The sequence below is a fragment of the Bos indicus x Bos taurus genome, chromosome 28 (genome assembly GCF_003369695.1).
Source record: "Bos indicus x Bos taurus breed Angus x Brahman F1 hybrid chromosome 28, Bos_hybrid_MaternalHap_v2.0, whole genome shotgun sequence".
Classification (NCBI taxonomy): Eukaryota; Metazoa; Chordata; class Mammalia; order Artiodactyla; family Bovidae; genus Bos; species Bos indicus x Bos taurus.
Window position 1 is genome coordinate 31,770,905 of NC_040103.1, and position 24,349 is coordinate 31,795,253.

General features: G+C 43.8%; 1 protein-coding gene across 2 annotated transcripts in view; it reads left to right on the plus strand.

Moving 5' to 3' along the window:
* The window catches only part of LRMDA (leucine rich melanocyte differentiation associated), a 1,159,904-nt gene that overhangs the window by 629,277 nt on the left and 506,278 nt on the right, over positions 1-24,349 (plus strand). For both annotated transcript variants that reach the window (XM_027530746.1, XM_027530745.1), the window contains exons 3-4: positions 13,722-13,848; positions 23,451-23,590. In XM_027530746.1, the coding sequence (XP_027386547.1) occupies positions 13,722-13,848; positions 23,451-23,590 (267 nt within the window). The remainder of the gene's footprint in view (positions 1-13,721; positions 13,849-23,450; positions 23,591-24,349) is intronic.

A 24,349-nucleotide genomic window follows, 5' to 3' on the forward strand; every position in this document is an offset into this window, starting at 1 on the left:
TAAAGTCCGTCATTCTGGTTCTATGACCGCTGCTCTTGGTGGTAACCTACCACTGTGGCACTTTCACAAGCAGCGTGTCGTTCTGATGAAGATGACCTAGTAAACTCAGTGAAGCCCGGCACAAATGTACGGCCAGAAGACCAAAGTCTGGGAATAAATATAGAAATTAGAAATTCACCAGAAGCAGGCCATGTCCAAGGAGGTACAGTCCTGGCTACATCGCAGCGACACCTAGCATAGTAGGAGTCCTGGGACCAGGAGAGTGTTCCTCACTTTGCTGGAAAAGCCAGGCCCACCAGGATCTACTGTGGATGGGAGCAGACCTGTTTCATTCACCCTAGGTAGGGGATGCTCAGTTGAATTTTGCTGATGGAGGAATGAATGGATGAATGAATGAATGATCCATTCTGTGCATATCAGGATACTTTTCTGTTCAGGCAAGCCATTTAATTTCTATATCTCAGGGTCTCTGCACAATACTGAGTACAGACAGCCTTTTTGATGACACAAGGTTGTAACAAAATCACCTTTTTGCCTTCTGCTGACTTGACAAGCACAGTGAATGGAAAAACCAATGGTTAGTGTCCAGTCTGGATATTTGTAATTCTCAGCCTTTCTGGTCCCACCAAATTGCTATTGTTCTTCTTTTTAAAATTAATTTTATTAAAACAAGTCACATGCAAACCGTTCCTGTCCAGAGCATCTCAAGGTCCATTCATTATGGCTTCTTATCTTGGCAGGCGATCGACACGGGAAGGCAGCTCAGCCATTATGCACATACAAAGCCTATCACTTCCCTACCAATGGCCAATTCATCAAACATTTATCTTTTGCCCTCTGAGCACCGAGTCACTTTCCCTGTCACTCCCTGGTCTAGGATGCCATGAAAGATGGAAAACACAGGGGCGGAGGGGGGGTGTATTTTTCTCCCCCAACTTTTCCCTCTCAGATGGTCCTTGTTAATCAGACTTCATACCTGAGACTTGAAACTCTCCCTGCACCCCTGCCTTTCAACCCCATTTTGGGGCCACGGGAAGGTTGAGAATGACCTGCCACATTGATGCTGAACTTTTTAATGAATGGTAGTATAATTAAAGATATGGTAAAACTTTGGTTTTGTTTGGGTGTTTTTCTCCTGCAACACACTTCAGAGCAGAGAATGTTACAAAGGGAAGAGATGTCTGAAATAATTGAATCTAACCCCCACAGTTTACAAAAAAGTAAGGGGCAAGGATGTGACTGAAGCATTGCAGAAAGGTAGTGACCAAGGCAGGACAAGAATCAGGGTCTCTGGTCATTCTTCAGACAAAGATTCCCCCAGGATCCTCTCCCTGTTTTGATTCTGAATAAGTGTTAGTATCTCTTGCAAAGTTTTGGCCACTTCCTTTTTTTCCAGTAACTGATTAACCTGTATTGAAAATACACACATTATTGTTTTCAAAACAGTCTTTCAAATATCAGCAACCCTTATATTTATCTAGGCTTGTTAAATATACCTTATCCCTTGCCTTCCCCACTCCAATATCTGCAAACCATACAAGTCAGGGATTTTCTTGCCCCTGTGATGAATTAGAAAGTTAAACCTGAGTGGTATTATTTTCCCCAAATCTTACAGCACATCTAGGACTTGAAACCAGAGCTCCTGTCCCCTAATTTAGTGCTCTTACTTTGTCCACTCACGATGTTTGTGTTTGGTTCACTGAGTTGACAAGATCAGAACACCACATGCCTTGGAAAATCACTACTGGGACATTCTACCCCCAAGAGCAGCAATCAGATAACCAGCGAGGCAGACAAGGATGAGAGAACTTTCGTTTAGTCTCGGGAAAATCCCTTGCTCCTCTGTGCGTCTGTAAGCACTGGCTCTCTCCTCTTGGTTCCGAGCACGGTCACTTCTGTTAGGTGCTGGTCCTCAGGGCCCAGCATGTGCCATTCTATGAAACGGAGTGCGAACCTGGCACGGTTCTTTGAAAGCTTTTGCAAAGCACAGAGCAAGAGTTGTTAGAAGATGGAAAAAGGCTCCAGTGGCAAGCCACTTTCGGAGGTCACCATATTTCCCAGGGCTTTCTTTCCTGAAGGAGATATAAAGCTATCTTGTAGTCCGGGACAGAAAACATGTTTTCACCTTTTTCAGCCAACTGAGACCTCACAGAATCAGCAGTTGGCACATTTTTGCTGGTTTTCCTGGCCCGATTCCATTCCAGGAGGCCCTGCCCATGGGGAGCTGGTCTTTGGGCAAGCATTTGAGGAGGGCCTCTCTGGGTCCCTAGGGCCTGGAGGCCCAGCCATGTAAATGTCTTCTTTTCTGGTTGGTTTGCAATGAGTAGACACCATCTGTTGAATTTAAAATTCCCTTTGTGGAGGGTGGTGAAAGGCTTGTGTGGAAGAGACACTGTTATCTTTCAAGCAAACAGTTCATGAGGTTGAAGAGCTGTGTTCTTGGCCTAACATATGTTTGCCCAATGGCTGTGGGAGCCTCCCCGCCGGGCGCTGGATTCCGCCCCATGGCGACGTGCACACATACCGCGGCTGCAGCACACCATGTCCGCGCCCTTACATCTCCCCAGTAAAGAAAACCTCCATTTATAGAACCCGCCAAACAAACTCACTCTTTAGACTCTTAAAAACAAACAAGAACCTGAGGCCACAGGCTCCATGCGTGCATGTGTGGTTTTGCAAAATCTCAAGCCGTGAATCAAAATAATTTTGGAGACATAGTCAAAGCCCAGAACCAAGCCCTGTCTCCAGGGTGGGAGAAATGTAGGAAAGATGGGCTGAGAGGAGAGGAGGACAGCCAGATGGAGAGAGTGATGGGAACAAGACATTGGGGGCATCTTGCATGTTCATAGGGAGGGTACATGTTCCTCACCTCTGGATTCACTTGCTATAATGACTTCAGCAGAAACATAGTCAGGTGGGTCAAAAAAGGTGACCACTGATGCCTGAATTACTTTTCTTTCAACATCTAGAGTCCATCTTGCCCACGCTGCTTAATATATGCTGTCCTGTATGATTTCTCCTTTCAAGTTCAACTTCTTTTCTCTCTTCCCATAGATGATAAACACACTGGTGCCATGACTTGTGCATCTTTCACATCCCCAGATGGAGGTGCTCACTGAGAGCCTGACATCCTGGAGATGGATGTCACAGACATGCCTTCTGGTGCTAAATAAGCTTTATGGAATGTCAATTACTTGAGTGCCAGAATCAAGCTATCTCCTCTTCTTGTGTTCTTTCACCACCAAATTTGGCATAGAGTGCAAGTATATGCTCAAAAGATGAGAATTCATTTGGTGTGAGACTTAGCTGAAAACCTGTCTTTGAAGTCTTCCCAGACCTAGCTCTGTCTTTCCTCAGAGTAGGACTCATCCTCCAATTTAACCCACCATGCTGCCTCATATGGTAGCTGCTTCCCTGTCTGTATCTACTGCTAAACAGTTGGGGACCATGCCTCAGCTATATTTATAGTCTGAGAGTTTAGCAGAGTGCTAGGCACCAAGTTGGCATCAAAACATTCTTAAAATGAATGAATGGATGAACGATAAACTATATGCAGAACTATAAGCTATATTATCTGGTAAATTTCAGCCCAGCTCTACCTAAAACATTCTTAACTTCATGAGAGTCACATTAAAAAAAAAAAACAGTATAAAAACTAGTTTCTTCAGGGAATTGTTCTTGGAGAGCTAGGAAAGAATATAGATAGAAAGGAAAAAGAATTTGAAGATCATCTAGGTTGATCGTTAGTTATACTTGAGGACATACAATGAATGAATTGGATGGATAAAGGGTGTGACAGTGGTGAATTTCTGTTTCTAGACCTCCACTAGAGATTATTTAGAGGTAGTTTATCACGGTATAGTTGAGGGAATACTGCACTGTATGTCCAAAAGTTCTACACATGTCTTGGTTACTATTTATGGTTTCAGTTAGGCTGCTTTACCATTCTGAGCACTAGTTGCTTTCTTCAAAGTGGAGAATGAAACACCCTAAAATTCCCCTAGGACTCAAAGTCTGTGAGACTGTAAAGAAGACTATGATGGGTGTGTTGCATGTGGATGACAGTATGGCTCTGACATCTAGGTTATTGCCTGTGAGAGGCTGTAAGTTTGCTGACATGTGCCTTTTTAATTATGAGGATGTCCCCATAGTTAGGGAAGCATTAAAGAGACCTTTCACAATCCCACCCAGAAGAGCAGAATAAGGCACAGCATTGAATGCGATGGGGAATGACAGCTAGAATTCTGCTGCCCTCTTTCCACCGGGCTGGGTCATGTGAGACCCTTCTGGCAATGAAGAAGCAACTCTTGGCAGTCCTTGAAAACTGTGGTTGTAGCAAAAGGAGTCTAGTCAGAGAAGCACAGAATCGGAGTAGAATCTTGGAGGTCACTGAGTCTCATATTTTCTCTGCCGAAATTCCCTGTAAACATCCTTTATGATTCCCAGTTTCTGATCAGATGCATATAGTGACTTGTAAGGCAGCTCAATCCTTTGGCAAACAGCTCTCTATTTTTCAAAAGTTAAAAAAAAAAAAAAGATTCAAGACTTCTCCCAAGTTACATCATTTTCTCAAATCTATAAATTTGTTTTTTTATTCTGCTTTTTGGCATGTCATAGACTCAGTACTTTGAAGCAACTAAGCCTTCTCTACTTCTGGTTAGATAATCTTGACTGTCTCAGTCACTGTTCCTTACGCCCTTCCAAACTGCTTGATGGTTCCGGTTGTGAAGTTTCTGAATGCTGATGCTTCTTAGAGTCTGGCACCAAGAATTGAAACATAGCTCCCAGTAGTTACTTTGGGGCCAGGAGTGTGGACTAGGATCAAATTAGCTTCTGTGGTGGCAGCCCCACTTTGGAGATTCATACTTACTAAGCCTTCTTCATACACACTCCTCTTTATCCAAGGCTTCTCAAACTTCTGTTTGGGGACTTGTCTTGTTTTATTTAAAGGTAACAGAAATTCCATAGACAGGAGCCTGGCAGGCTACAGTAAAGAGCAAAGGGCATGTGTGCCTGCAAAGTCACTTCAGTCGTGTCCAACTCTATGTGACCCTATGAACTGTAGCTCACCAGGCTCCTCTGTCCATGGGATGCTCCAGGCAAGAATACTGGAGTGGGTTGCATGCCTTCCTCCAGGGAATCTTCCCAACCCAGGGGTCGAACCTGCATCTCTTACATCTCCTTCATTGGAAGACTAGCTCCAATTTACAACTAGCGCCACCAGGGAAACCCCAAAGAGCAGAGTTGGAGACAACTCAGCAACCAAACGACAGCAGCGACAGCAATTTACTGGAGTTTGTCCTGATTATAAAGTAATCATGATAGAAAATGTAATAACCAGTGAAAAGTATGAGAGGGAAAGGGTTAGTGGTGTATGTCTGGGATCTATCCAACCATCCACCCATGACTAGATATGTGGATATATATGTATACATCAAAGTGTATTTGTGTATAAAGAATTGTCATAAAGTTACAAAGCACAAGATGGTATAGTAACAGGAGTTTATAAACTGGAAATGACCAACATACTAATGACTCTTAACCATCAACATGGAAGACGTGGTACGGATGAAAATCTGTATTGGAAATGGAAGGGAGTGCATGGATGACTTAATTCCATGCATGAGATCTTTGTGTGTGTATTACATGTATTATAACTTAATTTAGGTTCTTAAATTAATACTTTTACTGGATCAATAGATTTCTGCCTATAATATTTTAAATTACGATATCATTTGCTGCATGCTATTTATCACACACACACACACACACACACACACACACATATATATATAGAGAGAGAGAGAGAGAGAGAGTTTTATGTAATAATTCCTTTACCATTGGGCATTTAGGCTTGTTTACAATGTTATTATAAATAATGCTGTAATGAACATACTTAAACCATATACACTTCTTTGATATTTGCTGAATGAATTCTTGGAATTTCTGGATGAAAAGGTGACAGTTTTTAAGGCTTTAGTATAAACTGACATCCAGAAAGGTTAAAACAATTTCATTCTCCCATTAGTGCTGTGTTAGTCTGTTACTTTGAACTTTTGACAAGACTATGTTAAGAGTTAAGAAAACAGTGAATTTGCTAGTTAGGTGAAAATATCTTATTTAATTTGAATATTTTGGATTCCCAATGAAGCTGAAATTTTACCCCACATTTTCATTATTGACCATTTGCATTCTTTGTGTATTTTCTTTCGCCATCTTTTGATCATTTTCCTCTTAGGGCTTTCAGCTTTTCCTTAATGATTTTCAAACACTCTATTAAGAATATTAAGCCTTAGACTGACTATCAGAGAGATTGTAAATGTTTTCCCCAGTTTTCACTTGCCTTTTAATTTTTTATTTAAATGTGTATTTTGGGATAGTTGAACTTTATATTTAGATTTTTATGATAGACATTGAAAAATGTCATCCTGTGGGCTGAAACAGCGAGCTGATTCCAGCAGGATCATTTTGAATCCTACTGAATCCTTTTAAATATATTTCTAGGGTGATGGGAGCTTGCTGACTCAGGTGGTGAAGAGTTGGCCTGCAATGCGGGAGACCAGTGTTCAATCCCTGGGTTGGGAAGATCCCCTGGAGGAGAAATGGCAACCCACTCCAGTATCCTTGCTTAGGAAATCCCATGGACAGAGGCTTCTGGCGGACTGTAGTCCATGGGATCACGAAGAGTCGGACACAGCTGAACAACTAACACTTGGAGGGTGATGGCCTCCATAGATATGATAAGCAAGTCTGTAACCAAGTCATTAGCAAAACACCAGGACAAAGTTTCCAGAACCTTCTCCCAGAGCAAGTTGAGCCATTAATTAGAATTCTTCAGGTATATTCTTGAACCAATTAGATTCTACCTACAGTGGTCACTTTCTAGTCCGCTTTTTCTTTTCTGCCACAAGGATATCGTTAGAATTATCAGAATTCTTTTCAAAGACATTTTGAAAAGGAGATATGATATACATCTTTATTCTTAGTCACCCATCCACATTCATTGCTTGTCTCACAGAACTTGTCCTTAATGCACAGAAACTGCCTGTTTGTGAAGTGAACTTACATTAATTTGACATCTTACCTCATTATATGAAGGACTGAGCTAGCCTACTAGAATTAATAAAATGAAAAACACTAATAGACTATAATAATTTTATAAATCTTGACATTGAAGTTTGAAAGTAGATGTAGAGATGATGGGGTGCTGCCTTTTTGCAGCTGGGTCACGGTTTAGCTCTGAGCTTCCTGACAACAAATGTGAAAAGGGTAACATGGTCACACACATGACTTATATCACCATACAACATCGGACAAGCAAATACTGACTCTCAGAGCCATAGTCTGATGCAAGTAAGTTTATGAATTTATTAACCCAAAGTTCAAGGAATGTTTCATCTCTTTTCAAATAATTGGAAACACAGCCACCTATTTCTGGGCACCTAGCTCCTTTCTCATTCTCTGTAATTCTTGAGGGATCATATTTAACAGTTTTTTAGTGTTATTAAGTATGGTACCTGATGGCTTTAGACTTGATCCCACTTAGAGGTAACAAATTCATAGCTAACTACCTTCGATTTTTGACTGGTCTTGGATTCAGATCTCTTTTACTATTGTTGAATTTTATTCTCTGAAGCTCAGGGACACTCCATCCTGACAGGAGCTCAGTAGGGCTTTGGAAGTGACTTGGACAAATCCCATGTGATATACCGTAACATGGTGGCAGTCTGCACAATCTTAGATAGCCTAGAACCTTTTCCACATTCTAGTTTTAAAAACACTTTCACCCTTTATTTATATACTTACAATATAGAGGGTTGATTTCTATTATTATTTGTACATATATCCTCAGTTTTGTGACCTGAAACAGAAAAATATGTAGAAAATATATAGTTATAACTGTATGTATAATACTATGTATAGTAATATACTATAGATTATATACTCTCTCTAGTTATATCCACTTAAATAGGATATAAAAAGAATTTTATGGCAGACACAAAGGATTCCACTCATGGGCTAGATGACTGGGCCATTTTCTGGGACATAAGCGGTCTTATCACAGGTTCCCCATTCCCCACATGTAAATATGTGCTGTCTGTCCTGTCCTTGTAGCTTTAATGTGGCCACTATTCTTGTCAGTTCGGTTCAGTTCAGTCGCTTAGTCGTGTCCGACTCTTTGCGACCCCATGAACTGTAGCCCGCCAGGCCTCCCTGTCCATCACCAACTCCTGGAGTTCACTCAGACTCACGTCCATCGAGTCGGTGATGCCATCCAGCCATCTCATCCTCTGTCGTCCCCTTCTCCTCCTGCCCCCAATCCCTCCCAGCATCAGTCTTTTCCAATGAGTCAACTCTTCGCATGAGGTGGCCAAAGTACTGGAGTCTCGGCCTCAGCCTCAGCCCTTCTGGTGGACGCCCAGGGCTGGTCTCCTTGAGGATGGACTGGGTGGATCTATTCTCGTCAGCATGCAGGTGTTCCCAGGGACCTGCTGTGTGCTAGACACTGCACTTGGCATAGTGGGGTGGAGTAGAGAGTACAAGTTCCTATTTCTGCTTTCAAGGGTGTTTAAATTATTTAACAGTTGCACTGACCAATCAGAATGATCTTGGCTAAAGCAGGGTCCTAAAAAGCCCTGTGCAGTGAGGGTGAGAAGGTCATTAACCACTTAGTTGCTGAATTGTGGAAAGGTCTGGGAGGTCTAGGGGAGCAGCCAGGGTAAGAGGGTGGGGCACCCTGGATATTCAGAGCTGCAGTTTTGTGCCAACTGATAAGAAAATACTGAAGTAGTTTAATAACCAGCCCTGTTGTACAGGTGCAGACTTTCTGAATACCACTTCTGCCTATTCTCAGACGCTTGGCCATGGGGTAAAGAGAGGGAGGCCCTCTGGCCCCTGAAAAAATATAAATTGAGAGACTGCCCTCCTAGACCCTGACTGGTCACCCTCAGCTTACTCTTTGTCCTGCCCTTGGAATACTATTGACAGCTTTTTTTTTTTTTTCTCAGCACTTCACAGGCTCCTGGCTGAGCAGGAGTCAGTTGGCAAAGAGGCACTGAGCCCTTAGTACATGTTGAAACTTTCCAGGTTGTTAGGGAGATTGCACTGAGATCCTTTTGGTTGGGAGGTGGGTAGACAGTAGTCACATGAAAAGACCATTGTAGAGCAGGCAGTGGCTGACCTGGGAAGCTCTGTAGGCCTAGCCAGTGTGGGAGACATCAGACATATGGGTTAGGTCCTCTAGGTCCAAGGCCTCCCCATTTTCTGAATAAAAAGTATGTATGTGGATATTTAGGTAAGTATCCTAGGGGGAGACGTAAATATCTTAGTGGAAATCTTATTTTCTTAATTGGTTTGAGAACATCCCACCCTCTGGTTCTGGATTTGAGGTAACTCTGGTTCCACAGAGACACTTACCTTTCTCGGGTTCCATGGTTACCTGTCCTCCCATTCCCTGCCCACCTCATGTCAGGCAGAAGTATCATCCCCGCTATGGGCTGGGGGTTGAGGACAAGGGGAGCTAATTCTTACCACAGCCTGCACCCCAAGATGAGCTGGGCAGCTCTGGAACTGGGAACTCTGGATGTGTCCCTTGGTGGGTTTCCTGGCTGGGGGAGGGGGAGCTGCATTTGAATAGGATATAAAAGGAACTTTATGGCAGAAATAAAGGATTCCTCGCATGGGTCAGACGTGAGCAGTCTTATCACAGGCTTCCCGTTCTCGTGTTTCTTCCTTTATCCCCCACAGGTAACTATGTGCTATCTGTCCTGTCCTTGTGGTTTGGTTGTGACCAGTGTTCTAAGTCACTGTGCAGGCGTTTCCCTGGGACCTGCTGTGAGGTCTTCTGCCCCAGACCTCCCAGGCCTGCTCTGGCCCAGAGCCCTTCTCCTTCCCCATTCTGACGAGCAGCTAACTTTTGGGAAAGGATGGAGACCACTGAGCGTGTGCCCACTCAGGAGCAGAAAAGGTTGCGGGTCTGGGAGCAGCACCTCCATGGGCCCAGCTGCCCTGCCTGAGGCCCCTCCATCCTGGAGGCTCACGACCACTGGCCTGGCTTGCAGAGGGTGAGGAGCCTGTTTAGAGCCACTGTTTTTATAAGCTAATGAAGGCAGAGTGGGAGCCACGGGCAGTGATGCTGGGATATTAACTCTGACAGGAAGCTTGATCATAATTATCTTAACGAGGATAGGGTTAATTACAGTGGAATCTTAAAAGTTCTCTCTGTTTGAATCTGCTGGAGCTGAATGCGTTCTGATGTTTTGTCATTTTGATGTGACTTTGGAAAAGGCACAGGGACTCTCCCGGCAGCCACAGCGGCTCCTGGGGGAGCCCAACCGGAGCCCTGCGAATAAGGTAACCAAGATGGTACCTGTGGGTGACATCATGGGCAGCCTTCCTGCTGGTGGAGTGAAGGCAGGCAGCCTGCAGTGTGCTTCAGAGGTGCTGGTTAGGTGTCCAGAGCAAACCACCTGCTACCGATCAGACCACACACTGGGTCTCCGTGCCTGCCCTTGACATCTCTCCACTGGGCTGGGAAGACCTTTGTCCAGCTGGCCTTGCCTTACTCTCCCCGTCCAGCCCCTGACCATGGCACTCAGGTCTGCTTAGCCTTCCTGGCCCACCCCTCAGGCATTTGTAGCTACAGCCAACCGAGCTGGTGAGTGACTCTGGAGTGACAGTCACGTCCTCTTCCAGGGCTCTTGGGTCTGGGGTGTGTCTTGCTGTCCACATACGAGATTATAACGAGATCTTTCGGTCCTGTCATCTTTTCCTTGTACCATAGCTGTCCCTTGAACAGCATAGATCTGTGTGGACCCTTAGAGCCTTTTTTGCCTTGTCATTTTATTTGATAGCATGCATCTCTTTGCAGGCATCTTGTATAGAGGGGTATGAGCTAAAAGATTGACCCACTTAACTTCTTCCCCCTTCTTCCAGGAAAACGTCAACAACATCAACACAAAAGTAAAAAGTTTCTAAAGTGTAAAAGGCATCCTCTAAGCAGCTGTTTATTGCCTTCCACATGCCAGCCAAGCTCCAGAAATCCTGTCCTCTCCAGTTTTACCCTTTATTATGCTCTTTGCCTCCTGTCCCCAGTCCCTCAGCTCTGAATTTAGCTGATTAAATCACCAAGTGCACATCACACTGTTGACATGAAGATAGGGATTTATTAATATGCACCCCCTGCCCCTCCTCCCCACCCCGCCATGTAACAAGGTTCCCTTTTAAATGAGCAGCTAAACACATGGCAAAATAGGATCTCGAACCAGGCAAGTGACAGGGGATTCGAGCCCGAGCTTCTGCACTGCTCTCTGAAGGCTTCTGTTGTGAGTTCTGCCCCAGAGCCCAGCCCTGGAGGGAAAGGCGTCTCTGTGGCACTCCAAGTGTTCCAGGCTTTGTCCTCCCCATGCTGTGTCATCTTGTTTTATGCCTCCCCTGAAGCACTCTTGGAAAGGAGCTTTCTTCGGCTTGCCAGTTGCCAGCCATTCGCTGATTCTCCTGATAAGAGCATTATGTTTGCATTACTCCAGGATGGTGTGTATTTGGATGTGCCTTTGACCAGAGCCCAGCTGATGTTTGAGCACAAGGGCTTATTACCCGTCTGTTAGGTGCCCTGATGTGGAGGTGGCCTCGACTCCCCTAGAGATAAACAGGGGCTAGTTCTGAAAGGCACTTTGGCATCAGCACTCATTAACCCCCAAGGAGGAAGGGACTTCAGGAAAGGTTGGCATTTCCATGAGAAGCCACCCTTACTATACACCTTTGCACATCTGTTTCTCTGCACATCCCCTGCATCAGGATCCCTGACCAAAGGTCAGGGCTTCCAGAAAAATCAGCAAATGAAAGGAGGAAGGAAAAGAATGAAACCAGTATTTGCTAGTAAGTTGTTACTCCTCTCTCACTTATTCTTCATAAGATTCAACTAGCTTCAGGCAACATAGATGAAGGGAGCTCACAGGACTTACTGAGACTCCCAGATTCAGGCTGCAAGTAAATGACGGGACAGAGGTAAAATACCAGGGCTTCCTGACTGCATGTGTATAAATTGTGTGTTGCCTTCCTGAAGCATGAGGAAGAAGAGAGAAGAGGTGGAGGAAATGGAACGTGATGATTCTGTTGACCCGTGACCCCAGATGTACGCAGTACACCCCCACCCCCACTCCTGCTGTGGAGTATATAGTGTCAGTTACAGGGATTCAGTGTGGTCTGGGTGCTAGGCCCTGACTAGGGCCACCTGGAGGTTTGGGGCAGGAATGGGGCTGCTGGTGGCGTTCTGGGCCCAGTGAAGTCTGGGGGTTGAACTGCTTCTCTCACCTCCCAAGTATCACCTCTTAATTTTGGAGTCCTTTTGGACGGATGTCACGAAAAAGGTCTGGTACTCAAGTTCACACTCAAACCACAGGTCTAGGCATAGCATAGGCAAGCAGAGGGGTCTGTAATGGAAGTGCTATCAGTAAATGCATAAATAGTGTAGACAACGTCTCCCCGATTGGTTACATTTTATAGAATAGCCAGAGAGGCCGTGCAAGCCAGCCCTCTGGCCAGCGTCGTAGCTCAGCTGTCAGCCTCTGCAAGCTCAGCACAGCTCTTGGGTCTGGCAGGTGAACGAGCCGGGAGCATGTGGCCCAGCCCTGTGAGTCCCTCCACTGGGTGGCTTTCTGTAATTACCGTCTGTGTATACTGGACAGACACATGCACACAACTGCCCCTTGCTGCCGGCACCTCACGCACCCCTAACCTTACAGCTAACTTTCAGCTATGCCTATTACCGGGGTTGTTTTCCCCTTTCTGATACTTTTTTAGCCCTGAGCTGGGTACTTTATTCTTTCAGATGTCTGTTTTCTTTACTGCCTCCACATCTCTATTGTTGCATTCAATGCCTTTTTTTTTTTTCCCCCAAGAACTAAAGTGAGAAATCCACTATCCATAAATTAAAACAATAAACTTCAAGCAGGGAGCCTTGAGGCAGAAATTCCCTCAACCCCTTTCTTAACCTACCCTTGCCTAACAAAAAGAAATCATGAAAGAAAAAGAAACGGCCCCTCAGACTGGAGTGATTGTGTGTTTCCTCCAATGTCTTGCCTTTTGAGGTAGCCACTGGGACACTGGGCAGAAGCAAATTAAGTGATTAGTAAAGGAAAAAAAAAAAAAAGCAGAGGTGGGGGAAAGTCAAAGGCAGTGAATGCAGAGAAAGGAAGCCTTCCCTGCCGTTTCCTAGGACTGCGCAGAGGAGAACCGCTAAGAAATGATACTTGAAGTTATATTTATTATTGTAAGAGGGTATGATATTTCTGGGCAGAAATGATGGATGACAACTTAAATTTGTGTCCAGGGAATGAAGGTGAACTGTGACAGAGTTATTTATCTTGGGAATGGAGGTTAGGGTCAGCCGAGGCTGGGTGCCTGAAGGCACAAGACAGTGACAAATTTATCCTGCAGGCCGTATCTGAAGCCCTTTGTTTTGGATCCTGGCTACTCACTAAGTGACCCTCATCCTTCATGTTGGCAATGCGTGAAGGATGCGGTGAGTGCCAGCGGCCCCTTCTCCCCCGCCGCCCCCGCCCCGGCTCCCTCTACTAATTCTTGTCATTCACTTTGCTGACAGGCACCAAGCCCAAACTATTCCCAGTCCTGAAAGGGAAGGTTAAAATATTTATTTCGGCTCATAATGGCCTCCCTGATTTAGTGCAGGATCATTTTTCCTGTTGGCTTTGTCGTTGCAGGTCACTGGAAGGACTGAGCGCGTTCGGGAGCCTGGAGGAACTCATCTTGGACAACAATCTGCTCGGCGATGACCTCGTGTTGCCAGGGTTACCCAGGCTCCACACCTTAACCCTCAACAAGAACCAAATATCCTTGGCTCTGCCCCTGCCCCCACTCCCTGCCTGGACCCTCAGTGGTCCCCTCCCGCAGGCCATCCCCCCCACACAAATACCTGTGAAATGTCAAATGAGTTTTATGTGTCAGCTAAATTAAAGTAGGTGAAATACATCCGTGGGCAGACAAAGCGTTCTGTCTCCTGGCACTCGGGACACTTCAGAGTAATTTATTATAGGTCATTCATAAATGAAATGCACCATTATATCTTCCTGTTGCTCCATTTTAGTGTAGAGATCTAAGTTATGGCTGTGAAGAAATCTTTTTAATAGATAAAAATAGAGAAAGAAAATAATGTCACTGCTGCCGAGAAGGCAAAGCCGGCTTCTGTTTGCTTGGGCTTGTGTGGGAGGGCGACCTCTGGTGGGAAGCAGAGGGTAGTGCGGCCAAGCAACTTCAGCCTTCAAGGAGGTTTCTGGAAGGCTCTGGGGCAGGTTTGCGGAACACTGCTGACCAGAGAGAGGGGAAAGGGGCTCAGGTCCAGCTCTGACCCCCGTGGTGTTCACAGTACTGGGATGATGAGAAGGGCCAAGGAGAGCCATTCCAGTGTGTTGAGGATCTAGCAGCCTGGGATGATACTTCAGAGGGGTCCATTGCTCTGGATTCTGTAATGAGGCTGAGAAATCAATCAAAGGTTATGCAGTGTGAGGCGCACAGCTCCTCCCAGTTAGCGCTGTAGACCTCTATGCCCACACAGTGCCAGGGTGCTTAAGCAGGGTGTTTCGTCAGTTTTGTTACTACTTGTTGCCTTCACACCTAGAATAATGTCTGGCACAAAGTTGAAGTTTAATAAATGATTGTGGGATGAAGGAATTGTTATGATCAGCTGTTCTTTATTGAGCACTCCTATGGATGAGGCACTGTGCTTGGTAACTTAAAGGGTATTTTGTTTTCATTCCTGCAAACCCTTTGAGAAGGGTGTGGTTTCTCCATTTACCTAGATTAGCAAAGAATTGAAGCATAGGCCCACAGCCAGATGTTTAACAAGGTACCAGGCCCTGGATTCAGTCTCAGCTGAGGCCAGATCCAGAGTTCTTTCCACTTGACTATGTTGCCTCAGACTTGAAATCCAATCACCTTGTTTTATTGATGGAGTGTTTGAGACCTGAGGTGGTTTAATCACATGTTTGTGTTCACATGGTAAGTTAGAAATAGATACAGGATGGGGCATTTTCCCACAAAGTATGAAATAAAGCTAGACGTATATGTTGAGATTAGCATATATGTTTATGTCAGCTGTAAGAATGATTTGCAAAATTATTAATCACTGCTTATATGTTGTTATAAGTTAATATTGTATTTATTCAGTAAAATATGCTGTTTGTGGCCATTATTAATTGGTATTTTCTTAGAAGAATGAGAAGGCTTATAAGTAAATATCAGTCTTTATCATAATGAAATATTCATGGATTATTTTTTCCTCTCCTATCCTTTGGTCAACCAAATTTCCTGGTTGTTGCCAATATTAGCAAAAAATTGAATAAAAATTATTGAAAATAATTTTTCAAATAGTTATAGTGTGTCTTATGGCTTCCTTGGCCATTTGAGATGATCACCTGCTTGATATTCTGAAATCAACTAAGAATAAAAGGATAATTAGACTACAGTTTGAATGATACGTTTCCTCCTATGGAGCCCATGCTCATGTTCTGTGTCCCACTTTACTGGAGGCTGTTGGAGTTGTTGGAGTTGGGGTTCATGTGTCAGTTTAATTATGTTTACCGTGGCCACACAGCTAATCTTCTAAGAGCCTCTTGCATTTTTTTTTTTTTTTTGTACGTGTGATTTTACAGCTTTCACCTGCCTGTTAGAGTAACTGACAAAGAGGATTGTATGAAAATTTTTTGTGTGTGTTGGAATCAAAGTACAATGATGACATATGCAAAGCAGATTTTTGCGTGGCTATAAAACCAGCTGCCTCTGCCCTGGGATATTGTCAAGAAAGCAATATAAGAAATGGTGCAGTGAGAAGGGCTTCCCTAACAGCCCACAGATGAAGCCACAAAGACTGTACAGCAAATGTTAATCCAAAACTCAATTGCTCTTCTCACTCAGCACACTTCCTGGCCACGTCTCTGTAATATTAGTTGGTACATACAGAGACCTGCAAACACATTTTAGCACCAGCTTGAGCAAAACAGTTAAAAGACGGGCACACCCACTATGAGAGAATGTCATTTCATATAATGACAATCTGCAGATGAATTAGTGGGTGATTTTCTTGCTCAATCTCTGATTTGTATAATAACTATTGGAAAGTATTTTTTGGATACCTATGTGTTTAATATACATAGGTTATAGTATTGCTTTTTTTTATTACCACTGGCAGTCGAAGAGATATTGAGCAAGTATTGATGGTTGACAGATTACCTGGTTAGATTAAATAGGTTAGATTCTACTAAGATTCATGTTTCATGTGAATTTGCTAAGCATTATTATCTCTCATTTTAGAAGATTCATTTTCATAACCTGGTTTAGAATATATTGAAAATGTTCAGGGATCCACGTTAGAATTCATTCATTCATTCACTTAATTTATTTAAACTAAAAACAACAGCAACCAAAATACTTCACCATTTCTCCCACCCTCCACTCCCTCTTCTAGCAACCACTGATCTATTCTTTTTATGTATGAGGTTGGTCTTAATGTTATTGTTTTAAATTCCACATATAAGAGAGATCATACAGCATTTGTCTTTCTCTGACTTATTTCACTCAGCGTAAAAAAGTTCTTGAGATCCACCCATGTTGTTACATATAGCAAGATTTTATACTTTTTCTGGCTGAATAATATTGTGTTTTGCGTGCGTGTGTGTGTGTGTATCATTTTCTTTATCCATTCACCCACTGATAGACACTTAACGTTGTTTCCACGTCTTGGCTATTGTAAATAATGCTGCAGTGAGCATAGAGCTACGCATATCTTTTCAAGTTAGTGTTTTTGCTTTCTTTGGATAAATATCCAGGAGTGGAATCCTGGATCAAATGCTAGTCTTATTTTTAATTTTTTTGAGGAACACGCATACTGTTTTCCATAGTGGCTACACCGGTTTACATTCCCGTCAGCAGTGTTCAAGGGTTCCCTTTTCTTCACATCCTCACCAGCAGTCACTGCTTCTTGTCTTTTTGATAGTAGCCATTCTAACAGGCATAAGGTGAAATCACAGGGTGGTTTTGATTTGCATTTCTCTAATGATCAATGATGTTGAACATCTTTTCATGTACCCGTTGGTCATCTGTGTGTCTTCTTTGGAAAAATGTCTATTCAGATCTTCTGTCCATTTTGTAATTGTAATTTTTTTTTTTTTTGCTATTGAGTTATATGGGTTCTTTATATAGTTTAGATATTAGCCCCTCATGAAATAGTATTTATAATTATTTTCTCCCATTCAGTGAGTTACCTTTTTATTTTGTTGGTGGATTCCTTTGCTGTGCAGAATGTTTTTCATTTTTAAAGGGATAAGCTAGACTGGTGGTGGTTTTATTCTCAGTGTGGCTATCACCAGAGATTAACAGGCTTCTTGTTTTTCCTTGGTTCAGTCCTTTCCCTGTTCCAGCATCTCTGGTCTGTGGCAGTAACGCTGAGGAATCAATGTTGGTGGTGTGGAAGGAACCAGAAGGAAGCAGAAGGCAATGTGCAGCTGTAGAGCTGGCCAGATATATCACTATACTGTTGTAAGTGCTTTATTGCCAGTATATACACAAACCAACAGTTGGCTTTTTCATGATGGAACATGTCTTCTTTCTCCTCTGGTCTACTGGTATGATCCCAAAGGTTGGCTTCCTTACCTTGTATACTTGACCAAGAAGTAAAAAAAAATGAAAGACAGATAAAAGCAGCAGTAGCACTATGTGCCATTCTCTATCTTTCAGCCACTGGCCCTCCCACCTGCTTGTCTGAATACCCCGGCTCCACAACAGTTACGAGGTGCCAGGATGCTACTCCGTGAAATGCCTTAACCTTTGGCTCTGGCCATTGGCTTTGCTGCACAGTAACACACTCCAAAACTTAGAGTCTTAGAAAAACCAATATTTTTGTTTGTTTATAGTTCTGTATGGCAGCTATTTGGGCAGGGCTCAACTGGATGGTTTTGCTCATCTTCCTTGGGTCACTCAGGCAGCCACGGTTATTTGGAGGCTCTGCTAGGGCTGGCTGATCTGAGATTGCCTTGCTTATATGTCTGGAGGTTGGTATTGGTTGTTAGTGGAGCTCCATGTCTCCAACAGGCTAGCACAGGCCTCTCCATGTGGGAGGGATGCCCCAAGAGCAAAGCTCAATGTGCAGCTACTTTTCACATTCGGTTTGCATCATAGCTGTTGCTGCCCCATGGCCAAAGCAAGTCACATATCAAATGTAGAACAAATGTGAGGGGGGTTCCAGAACCCAGACCAAGTATTTGGCACATTTCTTCTAGATTCACCAATGCCTCCCTTCCGCACTGTGTGCTTCCTTCTTGCCCTCTCAGCGCGTCGTTCCATTTCTGTTGAGCCCTCAGCTTTTGGCTCCTGTTCGGGTAGACTTGGGTGTCTCAGCCTAGCTCTCGGTCTCCTGCTCATTGCTTATCTCTCCTCTCTGTGGTTTGTTTAGAGTAGCACTCTCACTAGCCATGGTGTTGCTTCTCTCCCCAACACTCACATTCTCCCTCCCTCTCACCCACCCATAAGCGTGGGCAGTCTCAGCCGTATGTTGTCTAAATACCCAGCCCCGAATAAGGGAACAACTGAAACGTCAGGAAAAGATCGTTAGCCACATGGCTCTCTCCCACTGGCCTTTGGGGCTGGGTGGAGGAAAGGTGATGAGCTGACTTCATTTTAAGCCACACTTCATTGCATCATTTTCTGTTTCTCTGTTGGCTTCAGCACATGCAGGAAGAGACAGCTGTGAACTCTGGTGCCAACAGGAAGAAGGAATAGTGCTCCGTGTTACACTGCTGGGCTGTGGTTAGGAGGCCAGTGAGTGCAGTCAGGAGGCCAGACTGGAGTTCCCACAGCAATTTACTGTGTCATCTTGAAGAAGGGGCTGGATCTTGTCAGAGGCTTCATTTTCTTTACCTGTAATTTGAGTATTTAATCTGAGAGTATTGTTGAGAGATAGTGCTGGCATAATATATATGGGAAATCACTTTAACACCTTGAACCTTTACAAGTTCCTTGCACATTTTACTGTTAGCCAAGGCTTTGGTGCCTTAAATGAATGACCCCAAATTGAAAGTAACTGAGGTACGGAGAACACCTGGATGAGAGCACCTGGTGAGATCCTACAAAAGCACAGAGACTCCTCATGTTTTTGTTTTTTAAATTCCTCTCTTTGTGGCCCCTAGAATTGTCATTTTGTAGGACCTAGGTCTGCATGTAGACTCTGCCTTTTAGTCATTGTGTGATCTTTGACTGTAAGTTTCCTTAATTGTTATCTGGATGTGATAATCTTTCAGACACCTGTGTGTGTGTGAATCAAATATGTCATGTAGGCTGTTCAGCATTTGAAAATCTGCTATCAGGATAAGCTCTAATTGAAATACCCCCAGGAGTCATAGGTGCTGCCCTTTGACCTGGGGTTGAGCACAGAGGGACAGATGTGCCCATTCTCACTTGGGAAGCAGCTTCAGACCTGTGCAACCCAACATGACACCATGAGATTCCTCTCCTCCTTCAGGCTCCAAACTTTCAAGGCAAGATGTGGCTTTGATCTTGGGCCCTCTGCAGAAAATCTCCCTTGGCAAACCTAGCCATGACAGCTGGGCTCTGCAATGGCAACCTGTAGACAGCATTGAAAAAAGTCTAAATGGCAAGTACTCTGGAGAAGACTTGATGAGGGAAACCAGGTGTGTGCTGAGAACCCAGCTGGAGAGAGTTGAAACTGTGCCAGATAGCTTCACATTTTAAAAGGAGAGGAAAAAAAAAAAAAATCACCCTTAGGAGAATCCTTGAAAGTGTCTTCACAAAGGTAGTATTGGTTAGCTGGAGACATCAAGTTCCCTCGGCTGATTGTCTCCGGTTAATTTTCTCTGCAACTTGACAGAAAGGAATGTGACAGGTTCCATCCCAAGCGCACAGTCAGGCAAGACAAGGCTGTGCTCGTCCTTATTGACCCAGGAGATGAAGAAACCACTGGAAACTTCTCACGTGTCAGTCTCCAGTGCTGGTGTCAACATAATGATGTTGTTCTTGTCCAGAGCATCCATGGAGTAGGTGCAAGTGATTCCTCACCAGTATGGATTTGGGGGGACCACCTTGCCCAGCCCAAATGATGATTTAGCAGGTAGTTGGAAGGCTTAGGAAGAAGAACTTGCTTCTGCTACACAAAATATCCCAAAGGAGGCAGACTCTGAGACTCCAATGAATCCTCTTGGATTCACTGGCACAGAATGGCTGAAGCTTCTTGAAGCCTGCAGACCCTTTGCCCAAGAAATTCCCATGATCAAGACATTCAAATGAGTTTCCATTTCCACAGCCTCCTGCTAAGAGGCAGATCCAGATTTTGTGAAGTGTGACGCTTACATAATTTGAAGAGGCTCTCTTAAAGGCAAAGACTATATAATTACAAACACAAAATTAGGTATGGAGATCAATGTGTATTTGGAATAAAAAATGTGTTGAAGCAAATTAAACTTTTTTAAGTTGACAGATACCATACATGGAAATATTTAGCAAACAATCTCTCTTATACTATGTATGAGAACTTTTTCTATTTTTCCCTGCAAATTCCCTTATAACTTCATTCTTTAATTAAGTTTTACAGGTGGCTCAGATGGTAAAGAATCCACCTGCAATGTGGGAGACCTGGGTTCGATCCCTGGTTTGGGAAGATCCTGGGTTCGATCCCTGGTTTGGGAAGATCTCTGGTTTGGAGGAGGACATGGAAACCCACTCCAATATACTTCCCTGGAGAATCCCATGGACAGAGGAGCCTGACAGGCTACTGTCCATGGGGTCACCAGGGTCAGACATGACTTAGTGACTAAACCACCACCACCACCACCACCACTTCCCTGGATGGTAGAATGCAAGCCTTCCCATCGCTAATTACCAGATATTGAGGAATGACTGGACTTTGAGTTGGACTTCAAGCCAACTCAGTTGTCTAGTGTTTCTCTACCTTGGAGATCTTGCCAGTTTTGAGTTCCTTTTCTTCACATTCTCACCTTTGTGCAGTAGATGAAAAAAAGATGAAAGTTTAAGTGATTTGTCTCTAAGAGAGAAATAGGTTTCATCTGGACTTTGCTGTCCATAGTAGAAAGGGCTTCCCATGGATTCTCCAGGGCCATTGTCCACATAAATACTTTGAATCACTTCAGAGCAACACATCAGTGCCATTTTGGTGGCCCACTCTCTTGGAGTTTTACAGAAATACAGTGCTGGCCAGTAAGAAGGTTCAGCTTGTCTGGCTGCCCCCTTGAACTAGGACTTGGCTTGAGGCTTCTGGAAAGCATATTGGGTATGAGTCCTATTGTTCTTTGGCACATCCAATGGGTACCATATGTGGGCAAGAAGGTTGGAGAGAACCCTGAAGGGGAGAAACCAAGACATGGGCTGAGGTGTATGCAGGTCCAAGTCGAGGCATGGAGTATCCTCCCTGAGGGATGCTGCTGGCCCTGGCCCATCCTGCATACTGGACTAAGACTGAGCAATTTTTGAGGAAGACACTCCAAAGCACAGGGATCTCTGAGATGCTTTTGCCTGGCTCGAAGGGCAGCACTCATAGGCTAGAGTACTGGCAAGATTCCTTGTTTTTCATTTTTTTTTGTTTAATGACTATGAAACATCCAAAGACAGAACTTGCTGGAAAAGGCAAGTTTTTCCTGAAATCATTCATTGTCTTTTTTTTTTTTCTCCAATTTTATTTTATTTTTAAACTTTACATAATTGTATTAGTTTTGCCAAATATCAAAGTGAATCCGCCACAGGTATACATGTGTTCCCCATCCCAAACCCTCCTCCCTCCTCCCTCCCCATACCATCCCCCTGGGCCGTCCCAGTGCACCAGTCCCAAGCATCCAGCATCATGCATCGAACCTGGACTGGCAACTCGTTTCCCACATGATACTTTACATGTTTCATTGCCATTCTCCCAAATCTTCCCACCCTCTCCCTCTCCCACAGAGTCCATAAGACCGTTCTATACATCAGTGTCATTCATTGTCTTTTTAATTAGTTTTATTTAGAGATTTTCTTAAAGAGTGTGGTGATTGAACTTTAAGAAGTATTAAGTATGTTTTGTCTTGAGTGATGAAATTTGTTAAAGTTTTGACTCCTGGTCACTTACCCTCTGTATTTCAAGCTTACCTCCTTGGTAGGACCTTCTCACTCATCTTCTCCATATGCTTCTAATCTGTCATCCTCCTTCCAGTGATCCTTTGTGGTTGTTCCTGGATATCATTTGTTGAAGACTTGAAAGATCAATAACTTGGTTGTACAGTCTTTGTTTAGGAAATGATGATGTTGGGCAGTAGAAACCCACAATCTATGAGGACACTCAGACCCTCTTTAACTAGTTTTCCCCTCTCTTGCTTGTGAGCTTTCCCTTTCATTGTGTTGTTCTTGCTCCCTACCAGTCTAGTGCTTGTTCTTCCATATGATCTTTACATGGCTTGTGTATGAATAGTACTTGAAGGCACTTAGTTTAGAGAATATAAAGTTGAAGGGAGGTATGTGAGCCTCAGCCACCTGAGGGCCATCACATGGAAGAGAGGAATGACTTACTCTTTGTGATCTCCCCGACTAGCTAATTTGAGTCACTGTGTGGGAATTCAGTCTCTGGGGAAATAAAAACTCTCTCTTATGGTTGTTAGAGATAAACTTCCCTGTGGGATCCTCTGGCAGATATGTTAGGGACTGGATTCAGATGTTGGTTGGATTTGGAGTTCAGTTGACAAACTGAAGCATGAGAAAATTGGGATGATACCCCCAAGGTTACTCACAGAGTAAGGGCAGCCCTTTTATCTCATTTGACCTTCTTTTCCTGGAAATGGTACCCCGACTCTTTGATTCTTACCAGTGGCATCTCCCATCATGTATTTAGCCCCTGTATGCTCTACTGTCGTTTCCTGGTAAGGGCCCCGTTCTGTCTGCTGATAACAATGTTAGCTAACTCTTTTCACTGGTAGGCTCCCGGTAGTCATGGCCTCTATTCATGGCCTACACTGTTCTGTTTGTCTTTTCTTCTTAGCTTTGTACTCCTTTTCACCCAGTGCGATGTCTTATTGCCACCAGTGAGGCCACTGAGCAATGCTTAGCTCCACAACAGGCTCTCAGGTCACAGAGGAGGCCAATCCCAGTTTGCACCCATGCTACTCCCGTGTTTTAATGATGGACTGCCCCCAAAGGAGAAACCATATATTCTGATGAGACCTTTGGAAGTAATTTCTTGCTTTCATTAACAGTTGAGCTGTGTCCCCAGTGGGAGTGAAAAACTAACCATATCAGAAGCCCACAGCAACTTGATTTCAGCCCCTACCCATGTCATGTCCTGGGAGCAGATGGGGTTCATCAGCTGCTGGGCTGTGCCTGTCAGCTCTGGTCTGTGTCCTTTGCTAAGCCTTTTGTCTTTCCGGACCAAGATCCTTAACCTTTGTCACATCACCGACTTGGAGTATCTGCTTGACCACCTGGCAGAAGTGACACCAGCTCTGGAGTACCTCAGCCTCCTAGGGAATGTGGCATGTCCCAACGAGCTCGTCAGCCTGGAAAAGGATGAGGAAGACTACAAGAGATATAGGTGAGTATCTAGGTTTGAGCATAGTATGAAAAGAAAAAAATGACATTTTTGGAGAGATAATATTATACTCTGGGGTGCATAATAGATGTCTGGTAAGCATCAGTGGTCCCTTCATGCTATATTAAACTTTGCCCTATTGGGTACCCTATAGCCAGGGTCTTCCTTCATTGACGGTAACAAGAGCCAAGAAACATGAAAAGACATTGAGTGGTCTAGCCCAGGGGTTAACCAACTTGTCTGTAAAGGGCTGGATATTAAATACTGTATGCTTTGAAAGTCATGTGGCCTCTGTTGCAACTATTCAACTCTTCTATTATAGTGCATAAGTGGTAATGAACAGTTTGTAAATGAATGGGCAATGCTGTGTTCCAATAAAACTTTATTTACAAAAACATGCAGCAGGCCAGGTTAGACCCATGGGCTGTATTTCGCTGGCCCCTGCTCTGTGTTGTAAGATCTTCCTGTCTGTTTCAGAGTCACATCTTGGAGAAAGAGGCCTTCCCATGAAAGTTTAGGGAGCTTATATACAGTCTCAAGAGAAAGTTTCATAAGGTCCACGACTTTGGTCTTTGATGGAGTCCAAAGTGAAAATGCTATTCTTTCTTCCCTCCACTTCTAAACTATCAGCTTTGAAATACCTAATCCAAAATCCTCTTTAGGGAGTCTTTTTTGATCTTACCCATTTTACTAAACTCATTTTATTTTTGCTCTTCATTTTAAATTTTGTATGCTCTCATTCTTGATTATTGTTTTCTAAAT